This window comes from Penicillium robsamsonii (genome assembly GCF_028829455.1).
Source record: "Penicillium robsamsonii strain IBT 29466 chromosome Unknown utg000005l_segment0_segment0, whole genome shotgun sequence".
In the NCBI taxonomy this organism is placed as follows: domain Eukaryota; kingdom Fungi; phylum Ascomycota; class Eurotiomycetes; order Eurotiales; family Aspergillaceae; genus Penicillium; species Penicillium robsamsonii.
The window spans coordinates 3,376,208-3,388,712 of NW_026643223.1; the positions used below are offsets into that span (position 1 = coordinate 3,376,208).

The 12,505-nt window shown below is 46.6% G+C and overlaps 2 protein-coding genes across 2 annotated transcripts; both read left to right on the top strand.

The window, feature by feature from the left end:
• Positions 1–3,359: 3,359 nt before the first annotated feature.
• Positions 3,360–3,740, top strand: N7447_009308 (uncharacterized protein; the record flags this gene model as incomplete). The annotated part of the gene is made up of 3 exons (XM_057233570.1): positions 3,360–3,367; positions 3,412–3,574; positions 3,654–3,740. 3 exons carry the CDS (start codon positions 3,360–3,362, stop codon positions 3,738–3,740), a joined length of 258 nt encoding a protein of 85 aa, XP_057083112.1.
• Positions 3,741–10,214: 6,474 nt separating this feature from the next.
• On the top strand, positions 10,215–12,273 carry zfpA (uncharacterized protein; the record flags this gene model as incomplete). Its single annotated transcript, XM_057233571.1, has 2 exons — positions 10,215–10,758; positions 10,814–12,273. 2 exons carry the CDS (start codon positions 10,215–10,217, stop codon positions 12,271–12,273), a joined length of 2,004 nt encoding a protein of 667 aa, XP_057083113.1.
• Between the last annotated feature and the right edge of the window lie 232 nt (positions 12,274–12,505).

Here is a 12,505-nt window from a genome sequence, read left to right on the forward strand (position 1 = left end):
GGAATAGGCGAGCTGGTTATCTTGCTTTAGGAAATATGCATGTTCGTGTTCATGTTTACCTCTGGCTGGGTCTCGTCACACGTGGCGTTTATGGAATCTGGCACTGATGAGATCCTTATTCTTTAGTTTCTACATATGTGGTCTAGAACGAGGATCTATATTGGTTTGATATGGGGGCACTACTCTACACCTACTTTCTTTTGGAATAGGAAATAAATGGTATTTATCTTCTTTTACCCTGTATATATGTACATTCTCCGGAGGTATTCGGGTACAACCCCGTCTTCACATATCATGTGTTCATACAAGTACCGACGCTTCCATTTCCGGTTCGCTGTAGTAAAGATCGGGAACTGATTTCGCATATTTGACAGAGGATGTACAAACACGCGGTCGTTCTGTGTAACGTGTTTATATTATTGGATTGGGTGTTGCAGTGTGTACTTGTGTTGGTGTTCGGTTAATATATCCAGGGATGGTTGGGGAAGTAAGCTTCTATTCCTGGGAATGCACTTCTGATTTGGTTTGATCTAGTACTTCTTAGGTTGGTGCTATTTTAGTAAAGCTTTTCTGGTAGGTGTGGTGTTTCTGTCTTTGACTTTGAGTTATGGTTTACGTCTTACCTGGCGAGGATGAAGGGTGGAATAGGTTTCTGTATCACAGTCGTGTTTCAGCATGGATCAGGGTTTTTTTCTGTTATATCCCTTGGCTTATGTTTCATGGGGTTATGCGGGTTTCGTGTGACGCGCGTCTGGCATATTATATGCTGTTAGTGGTTGAGGTGATGAGTTGGGGTTTGGTTTGAGCTTCTTTTGCCACATGTATCGAGCCGAGAAATATATATCGACATCGCAAAAATAGAAAAACCATTCATTAACAGCCATTACCATTTTGACAATGAGTCTTGATCTTACTCTGACTCCTATTTCATCTCGCCTCGTTACTCATTACACAGCATCAACCCAAAGAACCAGGTATAGTCTGATCGCAGGCCACGACCAAATAGAAGGTCTCGTGTTGATTAAGGCGACAAGTCTGGAACCGTGTATTCGACGGGATTACGGAGAATTTGCGCCATTTTATGTATGTTTTCATGGTCCCTCACTGGTATACTAGGGCGGTGTTTCATAATATATCCCGGTCGATTCTGACGTGCGTGTTGTGAAGGCCTGCAGGGACTCGACATTTGCATGGAAGTCCTTCTAGAACACAACTTGTCCTTGGACATACCCGTGTTCTAGGCATATATCTATATCGAGGTTCGGCGAATGGTATCTTGCGATGTCAAGTCTGGATATATCGCATACGTCTTCGAGATACCACATCGGGACCCCGACTCGAGAAAAGGCAGTAGACTAGACCAAGGAAATAGAGACATGTTCCATACAGCGCATCAAATGCCGTTGACCCGGGTCAATATCCAACATGCTTATCATAAGCCTAAAGAGCATGGGCGATGCCTGTAGGTTGCCCGGGTATACGTCGTATAAAACCAGACATAAGCAGCGGACCGAGCTCAGACGATGAAGATCTCCCCACAGATCAGCCCACCCTATACGTGCAAGAATAATGTACCTGCTCGATATACGCCACAACCCCCATAGGATTATCAAGCGGTGTCTGGCCGCGTATACATAAGTCCCCCTCATACCCAGTCTACCGGGTGTATCTGCATCTGAGCGGATCGTCAAAGCATCAAACTTAAATTACCAAAAACCCACTATAAAATGCACCTGCCTAATACGTATGCCCGGGTAGTGATTCTAAACAGATTTAACCTTACTAGATCGTCTTGAGGAATTCGTACCGCGTGCTCGGACCAATTCCACCCGGGTGTCGGTCGCGCCCTGTTTCTACCCAAAATGCCGGGAGAAGATAATTTTCACGACGTCACAGAAATTAATTGTGGGTATATCCCGTGTTACCTAACGTCATATCGTAGCACCGCCTCACTGGGTGGGATCTCGGGGGAGAGCAGAATCGCTCCCCATGGGTTGAGGAGAGTGGCTAGTGAGTGGGGAAGAGGTTAGTGTTGGATATGGAGGTTTGGTTCTCTTCTTTTTGGTTCTTTTTTTTTTTCTTCTGTGGCTCAAGTTTTGTAAATTGTGTACTGGTATCATGGAGGAAAAAAAAGTCCGCAGTGGAGATGTGATCCACATACATTGTCGCTAGTGAATACAGTGCATAAAATTTCGAAATCGTTCGCTTCGCATTTATTCGGGATCGGCATGCCAAGTCAGATCCAAGATGACATATCGAAATAGGTGGATGTGTGATATATTCCAATCGCCGATCGGAGACCAGGGATGTGTATCCGGCATCGAATAATCTGTCCCGGGATCCCGGAAATGTCGATCATTTAGGAAGGTATAGGGGATTGTCAGTATTGGGTTAATACTTGATGCATAGGTATACTCGATCCTGATCGTGCATGTGCAGCAAGATCCTCTTTCCTATTATGTCCATGTCGAAGTTGACAGTTCGGTATTTGATTGGAATAATGTGGCTTGATTGATCATATAGTTCGCTCTAGCTCTTGCAATTGTTTGTCTAGCGATGTTGGAAAGACGTGATTATAGGTACGGCAGTGAACAGCACATGTCCGACGTGCAGGGAATCATTAGGACACATGCAAGATGTTCTATCAATCTTAAAGTGTATTTGACTCGGCCATGGGTCGCACAGTGTAACGCCTTCCCTCGAGTTTATCACGGGATTGGAAGGTATATCCACATTTCCCTCGGCTGTGACACCTCTCAGATATCAGAAATCAGATGATTGGATCCCGGTTTCGATCTAAAGAACCCCATATTCGAGTTGGATACATTGTATAGTCTAATTAACTGAGGGAAATTCACGAGGGGCATTACGGATATCGCTGAGAATTGATTGGGCCATGTGATGCACAAACCTAAATAGTAAAATAGTAAAAGGCCTAGTCTGATCTACGCTAACAACTCCCAAATGCTACCCACTGAATCAGGGCAATGTACTGGGATTAATAGCTTGGCCCCCTTTCTCAAAGTTAATCTTGCATATCGCCCGTGTCAGTGGAGGGTGATTGGATATCTTACCCCTCCCGGGTGAACACCGTAGATCAGAGCCCTGGTGACTCTAAGTTGGTCGCGTCTTGGCCGCGTCTGGAAACGAGAAGCAATGAATTAGGAATAGGTAATACGGAGGACGACTCAAACGCGAATATCAAGAGCTGCACCATTACGTATAGAACTAGTTTCAACCACAGAACTCACCTCGCAATGCAGCTACTCAGATTAAGAGGATTAACATCCCTGTCCTACCTGCATTTAACCTTGCTTAGCGATAAACTCAATCAAATATACATTGGGTAAACTACCAACATGCCTACGTATGTTGGTATTTGTCCTTCGCTCCCCAAACCCAATGCTGCAGTCCCACGAAGACCGACGATCCTGTCCCAACCATACGGAAGCGAGGAGCGAGAGGATCGGATCATGCCTATAGCACGGCAGCTTGTCTTGTTTTGTCCATGGACAGGACCAATAGCATAGTCTGGATATCGGGATTGCAGGTGCGTCCCGTCGTGGTGGGACAGGTAAGGAGATGTCTGGCTAATGGTACGGAGTAGATTACATCCTACCCGGGTTAGCTATAGCGTATTACGTATACTGTAGGTACGTTGGATTGTGCATGTCACCAGTTCTCAAGTCTACATGCAGGTGGTTCATGTGACGCCTGCCGCCCCTATTTTCAGGGGTTGATAGGTAGATTATCATCAGATAGGAAGAGACAAGCATGTTATTATTGGGTCAGGACAATTACATTTTACATACTCCGTACTCCGTATGGAGTGTAGTAGTAGGGCTATGAGGTTGATATACTTATATGCCATTTCTTATTTTGATAGATTTACTTTGCAGACGAGGCACCATGAGAGTATTAGCCAATCCAGCATCAGGATCGCCGGAGCACATGGCGATCGAGTATGGAGCACCTAAGGCTCAGTTTCGTTCGCCTTGGTAAACACATGCCCATGGATATGACCTGTAACATCGCAATCAATAGTGTAACAAGTTTGCACACCACCCCGTACTCGCAAGATCCACCTTTTCTGAATAACCTCTCCGGATAATATTTCCTCTGCGGAGACTGCTGGTTAACTCCCTTGTGTGCCGTAATATACATAGCTCTAGGTCTACGGGGTATCATGGAAGAAAATAAATGAAGCTAGCGATAGCAAATCCTTGCCGTGCTATGCGAGCAACATGTATCCACAAGTCGTCCCGTGGAGATCGTGGACACGCCCCACCCCCCGGTCCGTTTCCGCGGGAAATCCAATGGAAATGAAAACCGGGCACTTAAATTGAGCCCTATAGTACTCCGTACTGTCGTAGCACAAGGTTGTAGAGCGTGGGGGCTTAGCAACTCCAAGCCTGCCAAGCACCAAAGTCGGTAAACAGGGCCACCTATACGAGGCTTGGGAGCGGCCCCGCTTCCTTATTTGAGCAGGGGACCGACCAACGCGGAATAATAGTGCCAGGGAAATGAGGATCATGGAGACGTGGGCGTCATCCCCACTCGCGTAAGGGCAAATCCCTTGGTGAGGTTGGTGTTGGCGTGATAGTGGTTTGGGCCGGGGAGGATGCTAGCTTGCACATGGCGGCAATACGAGCACGGGGAGGATGAGGATGTGGATATGGCAGAGATTTTGAGCGGATCGTTGTTGGGTCAAAGGATTCCAAGCGAGGTCTTTGGGCAGATCTAGAGCCTGGGATCACCCGAGCTGCCGTTGGAAGCTGCTTCTACTCCCTTCCAAGCACATCTTTGCTGTCTATTGGTAATCTATCGAGGATCTTTCTGTGTTGTAACTGTGAGGCTAATCTAGGTAGTAAGAATGGAGGAAACATGGGGGACATATTAAATTAGAAAATTTAGAGAAATCCAGTTTGTTGTGATATATTGTTTTTAAATGACAGGATGCAGCGGGAGATATTCTGTTGTGTAACTTAGAAGGGATTCCTGGTGTTATTCCAGAAGGAATTTATTGCTTGGACAGGGAGGAACCCTGTATATATATACATTTGATGGCGCGCGGTAGAGAGACACAAACATCGCTTCTTGAAACACCCCTTTGGTGCCGGTCGAATGTGGTCCGACCAGACTGATATTAAGTTAAGTCTGGAAAAATCCAACAGGTTGGTTTGTATTTAGAAATTTTGAATGTTAACCGTGCACTGAACGGTAGTTCTGATGATTGGCAGGGATTTCTGTGTTTAGTTGCCGTAAAACAACAACACTAAATGCTAAATGAAGGTTTTTGTCAAAGTCATTAAGAGACATTTGTTGGAAGAAGGAGCAATACAAATTACTGTGAAGCGCTTATTAAAAACCCCAAAGTGTGCACAGATTACAGTTGGTGTTCATGCACCAACACACTCACGCCCATGACCGGATTTGTGGTCCAAAACGATTACATCGAGACAGTCGAAACCAACCGAAGGACTGAATAGAAATAAGTGTGGGTATGGTATAACAAGTTCAAAGTTTGTACGACTCTCAATTATCGGGGACTAAAGGACCATGAACCATGCCTTCGCCGACCATTTTACTAACTCGAGAGATGTAACCACCACCTGTACGGATAAGAATAATAAACACACATCTAATTATTCCTATCTCCAGTCGTGCAACTTCACGTTGTGTTCCTAAAAAAAACTACCTACGCGATCTGGGATTCCTATACTAGACTAAGTTGTGTATGTAAACACAGGATCGCCTTGTTGCGGATATCTTCTCCCCCTCCGGCTGTTTCACACTGCATTGTTTCACTTCTGTTTTTAGAAACACCACGCGGGTGACAGGGATTAAACTTTGTATGTACCCATGTATTCCCCCCCCACCAACAATCATGCGCTCTGTTCCTGTAGGGCTTAGGGCCGCGATTTGTATGCCCTGCCACGAATAACACCAAAGGCTCAAGTGTTGGGATCGGCGGTTGTTCGAGTTGGTCCAGCGTCAACGATAGACTAAATTAGAATCTTGATATGGCATTTTTTTTGGGTTTCTACTGCATCTGGGATGGTTGCCGCTCTCTTGATGATTAGTTTATAGTTGGTTAATTCTTGGATCTGTTTGTGTTTTGGTAATACGTTGCAAAACTGGGGAAATATCAAGGTCTGGGGATAATATTTGCCACTCCGGAGACATGTGTCTCTGACCTCAGGGTGATCCGAGCACGATGGCATCAACAGTAGATATTTGAGGTTGGAACAAAATAGAGTTGTAAGCTGGGAGTTCCATGGTTCCGTTCGAGTCAACCATGGTCCCGCGGTACCCGGACTACTCCGTAAATATTACTGTTATCATTCTTGGCCTCATTTCGCAATCTTGGAAACGACAGCATTAACGCATTGGGCATCTCCTTGCCAATTTAGGGAGGTAACATCAAGGTTGATTAAGAGCCTCTTGATTGTCATATTTGTAATTTCGATATTGCGGGCCAAAAGAGGAAGTCTTCGGGGTCGCCGGATCAGCCTCATTTTTGGCATGAACGTTATACCGGTCGTATAGTTAATATGATATTTGACGTCGGTAATTGGGCACTCAACTGTACCGACGCCACGGCGATGGCTGGAGCGGAGAGTTCTTAGCTACCCTAATCATCCTCGAAATAAAAGAACAGTCTGGAATGTCAGATTCAATGCTTGGCTCAGTATGTGTGTTTCAGTGTTTCAGTGGAATATTGCAACTCGTTGGGGGCCAGAACGGAAGGGCAAATTCAGCGAGCGATTGGGTTGAGTAGGACACCCCCATCACACGTGTGAAGGACTGACAGTCTCAACCAGCGACCGTTTCTCAGTGCTGACTGGCTAATGTGCTTGAGGACGTTTTGGGTTTATCCCTTGACGTGGACGTTGAGCATTAATAATCCAGACAGTTAGATGTTACATATGACATACCTTTTTCAGCCATTCACCATTAGAAGAATTATGGTTAACAGAAGTTAGCGTCAACTGCAATTATTAACCCATTGCCCGGGTAGGTACATATGTCAAAACCACGGCGTAAGGCAAATGCCTGCATGCCGACCGCCATTTTAACTAGGCCAAGACTTTTTACACCCACAAAACCAGGGCCAAAGAATCGGTCAAACCCAGCACATAGGCCGGATATGACTTCATTCCCCCAGTTTGGCACAGTCTAGGATTTAGACTGTGCATACTCCGTACATCAGTTTTAACTAGAATTGGGATAGGCCCGTCCCACGTCCATATTGAACCCACGGGGTTTAGTACCGGGATCGCCGATAAATACGAACTCCCCAGTCAGCGGTGTATTTATGCAGCTGCGCCTTGATTTCAGGGATGTATATTGTTGGGCCATGCAACGAATTCTAAGAACGTCTTTTTTTTCGCTTATGATTGGCACAGACCAGCATGGGTCTCTGTGGCTTAGGATAGATGTGGCGCTAGTCGTATTTAGGTGCATCAGTGGTTGACACGGACACTCCGAATAATGACAGCTCGCACTGCTCTCCCATGTACCCCTGTGCCGGCTAGGGCCATATGGCGTAGTTAGTGTAGATATTGTAATCTAGGTGATCTAGACGAATGTGCCAAAGGGGGAATGCAGAATGTCTAGAGGGACAAGATTGGATCTGGTTTCATTTCCTGGTGTTTAGTCATATTTGGTCACCACGATGCTGTTTCGTCTATACCATGATGCAAGCACATAAAGCCTAAATAGTGATCCATATTAATCCGCGATTGAATCTCCCAAAAAATGAGAAATGTTACTTTATCACCGTGCATGCCGGAAAAAAATTGATTGACATTATTTCGTCGTATTTAGGGTAGACCCACTATTGGTTTTCTCCGGAGATACAGCTCCGATCAAGGGATGTACGATGTATCTATAGAGACAACGGATGTAGACAGATTGACAGTATTCCATGAGTTGTATCTAAGAAGGAAAGAATCGCTGCCCCGATTCCTTAACTAGGAAATAGCGGAAAAGGCAGCCAAGAGAAGCAGGCCGAATCAAAATGACCAAAGCATGCGGCTCTTGCAGGGCAGCCAAACATAACTCCGGAAAGGACAATCAGACAAGGGGAAAAAAACCTTGATACAACACACTGTAATGATCGCCTGTCATGATTACCTAGAAGTAATAATGGGCGAAACAGACATGAACCGAGCCCCCCCCCAAAGGACGGCTATCGAGCGCTCGGAAGGCATTTCGGGAACCTGATTGGGGAAGAGTTACGACTCCCTCATTTCATTTTTCATTGGGCTGTCACACATGGGCCAATCACTCTTCCGTGCACGCGGTTGGCCTGCCGAATTATGGAGGGATGCTAAGTGGATAGGGTCCCCTCAGGGATCGACCGAACCCATGGAATTTCGATGTGTTTTGTATTTGTGTGTTATGTGCGGAGTACTCCGTGGTGCGTACTGTTATCCCTTTTCGTCTTTTAAAACATTCTTATACTCGCCCTTTTCCTTTTTCGCACCCTAGTTCTCCCAGGAAAAGGGTACATCCCCAGTGCTGGGTCTATTATACTTTCTCCCTGCCTAACTCCATGCTCGGTATTCCCAAGTCCACTTTTCCTTCCATGATTTGTAAAGAGAGTTTGATGAGTAGTCCGGACTCTGGCGGGATAGACCATTTTTGAAAAAAAAAAAAGTGTATAGAAATTTTCTCTTATGTTGAGTGACATTGTATCTTTAAACTATTTTAATGCATTGCCGAAGTGACGAGGCTAAAAAGGTGTGTCTGGGGGAAAAAGGGGTCATGGCGCCACCACGGCAGAGAGCCCCTACTATGCAGAACGGAGGTGCCGATGACGACAAGAAAAATAGCAATTGATTATCTATATGTAATCATTCCCGTGCAACGGTCGACTTTCTGACAGGAGACTTCTTTTGATCCCCGTCAAAAATCCAATTTGTGGTGCAGGGATTTTCGAAGCAAAAGGACTAGCAACCTTTGCACAATAATTGCTTTTCATCTCAATATACGCCCTCGACCTCCTATGAGCACGATGGACGATCGACCTTGATGCAGGTACTTTGTGAAAATCAATATTTACTTCCACCGGAAATAATTCCGGGACAAGATGTTCGGGGATCGTACCCGTAGGGCAAGAAGGAGTCAAAAGTGGATAAACGTAGGCGAGCTGTCAGAACCCAGAACTACTACTCCGTACTCGGTAACTAGAGTGGGTTATTGACTATTGACGGGATAGTTAGCAGACATTGGGCGCCTGAAGGCTGAGCTGATGGCCTAGACAAGTGTTGTGCATACTATAGTAGAGAATAGTGTGCACACAAGTCTTTATGGAGTACGGGAGTATGGAGTATGTGATTTCAAATGACCTTTCCGAGGTTAAAGACATATTAGTAATTCACAATAATTACGAACTTGAGAATAATAGAGACCATGTCGAGGATTTCCCATGTGCAGATAATAATAATAGCCCGAGTCCCAAATCTATCTGCATGGGCGCTAAGTTTCCCTGTCCTTGTTCACAGCCCCAACACGTTCAACTGGTTCGTGCCAAAATTACCGTATGTAATGGTATGTAATGATATATTATATTATATTATATTATATTATTTATTTGCTTTTTATTTTACTACGGAGTAGCTTTTTAGTTTTATTTTTATTATTTTCAATTTTCCTTTTTATTATTTTGGTTTTTTTAAAATAAAAAAATATATAATTCTAGACACAAGACTATAACTGACTACTGTAGGGCGGGCCCATCGTCACCATTTAACAATGCGTCCTGCTCTTTGACATCTATAATATCCTCTCCTCCCTCCCTCCAGTCTGTCATGAATGTAAATCATTGACTCGACTCATGATCCAGCGCCCCTTCGGATTTCGGGAATACGCTTGACTAACCTTGTCTCCCTCGACTCTTTCCTCACTGTCGATCGACATTGCTTTGCTACCCGTGTTTGTCGAGTTGCAATTTGAATGAGACCTCCCTGCCTTGCGACATAGTGTACCCCCTTGCTTCATTGCATAAGAACTTATTCTGTCAATTGCGCACGTTGCCTCATTTTTTTTGTGGTTGGCATCTTTGGTTAGCCGAGCGGGCCGCGATCTTACCCAGAAACCTTATCACCGGTATGTCTATGCGTCACTTGGGACCATAAAGTAGCATATACTGACCGGTCCTCTGTGTCTAGGATCGCCATTGCGTATTGCATTTCTCAATCACAGACATGACCGCTTTCGAATCCAACCCCGATTTCACTCTTTTTCCTCTCCAAGCTCGATCCAAGATGATGGCTGTTGAAGCTACCAGGCCTAAACAGCTCCCATACTTCGATCCCATGACCATGAATCCTTCCATGTTCTTTCCCGTCGAGAGCCTCCCCCATTACACACAAGGCCATGATATGTCCCATGCTTCTCATTCCTACTACGATACCCACCCGTTGCTAGAGTCTGCAGATCTGCAAAATCCTACATATTTCTCTTCTATACCCGCTACGCCCCCTTCAGTCTCTGCATCACACTCCGCAGAGCCATATATCCCTACCGGATCTGCTACCTCCGGACAGTCCATTGCTAGCGCATCTTCTTCGGCCATGGGTTCACCATACTCAGGCACCGCCCATGCTTTCCAGGAGACCTGGGTGAATACGAACCACGGATTGGGTCTACAAGCCGCAGTGATGAACGATCTTTTCTCTCAGGAGTACGTGGGGAGCACATTAGACATGGAAATGGCTTACCAAGAGAAATTCCCGGACCCTTTTGTTGGTATGTCTTGATATCAATCGCAAAAGTTATCTAGTATACTAACAATGCATACCAGATCCCTCATTGATCCAACCGACACAACAAGGTCCTGGAATTACCCCGACTATCTCATATCCCGACCAACCCACCTCTTCTTACTCAACCGTGCCACCCAATTACATCTCCCACTCTCCCGCGCCATCACCTCTCCCATATAATGACATCGCGGAGCACCATCCCTCACCCCGCTCACACCCTATACAGCACACTGGGCCATCGCCCCTCATGGTCCCACACAGGTCGCATTCGCGACCACTCTCGATCTATGATCGACGATCATCAATCTCCTCAATTCATTCCCGACGATCGCAACACAGCCCGGCGCTGAGCAGCATTGAACCGGACGAAGAGACCAAAGAGAAAGGCCGCTGCCCACACCCCGACTGTGGCCGAGTCTTCAAAGATCTGAAAGCCCACATGTTGACGCACCAGTCAGAGCGGCCAGAGAAGTGCCCGATCCTGAACTGCGAGTACCACATCAAGGGCTTCGCCCGCAAGTATGACAAGAACCGCCACACCCTGACCCACTACAAAGGAACAATGGTATGCGGTTTCTGCCCGGGCTCCGGCTCCCCCGCGGAAAAGAGCTTCAACCGCGCCGACGTCTTCAAGCGACACCTGACCTCCGTCCACGGCGTGGAACAAACCCCACCAAACTGCCGGAAGCGCAGCCCCGGCGTAGCCAAAAAGGGCACCAATTATAGCTCCGATGCAACAGGAAAGTGCTCGACCTGCTCAACAACCTTCAGCAACGCGCAGGACTTCTACGAACATCTGGATGACTGCGTGCTCCGCGTCGTGCAGCAAGAAGAGCCCTCGGAGGCGATCAACCAGCAGCATCTGGCAGAGGTCGCTTCGGACGATGAGGTCAAGAAGACCATGGAGAAGCATCAACTACTCGACATGGCCAGTCCTGTCGACCAATTCGATGATTACGAGGATCAAGACGACGATGATAGCCACGATCCTTCCAGCTGGCGTGGCTTGAAGACTAAACCCAGATCCTCAAAGGGAAACATCCCTGCTTCCCGCCCTATTCTCGGCTCCGGCAATGCCATCTCCAAGAATTCCTCCAAGCCTCGGGCTGTTGCAACCCGCCGCCGCAATAACCGCGGTAGCTATCCCAACTCCTGGGGCTGCCCTGGTAGCACCATGAAGACCAAGAAGCGTGTGTTGTGTGTCTTTGATGGTCAGCGCCGTCTGTGGAAAGACGAGATGATGCTTAATAACGAGTTCGAGGTCCGTCTGAGACTCCAGGGTGGCGCGGGTGACGGCACCAGCCGCGATGCCTACGTTACCGATCTGGACGTCGAGACATTGAAGCGCGCCGAGGGTGTGCACAATGCCACCGAGGAGGAGCGTGGTCCTTGGTTGAATGGTCCTTCGCCAGATGTTATGGGTCAGCCGGCGATGCTACTGCCAGAACTGTGCCAATCCCATGATGATGAGCTTTCAATCAATGAATTAATGGCTTAAACGATCTTCCTTCTGTTTTCTTTTCTCCCTACGTCTTCCTCCTTACTCTATATTCCCCCTCTCCCCTTGGAGACCTTTTGTCTATTTCTACCTTTCATGTCTCATGTTTTCATACATCTGCGTCTTGGAGCGATTTGTCTGAATACGAATGGATGATACCTTGGGACTGATACGTTTGAATGACTTTTGTTTTCTCAGGCTTGTATGCCTCCAGGGCTATGCCGGATCCTGC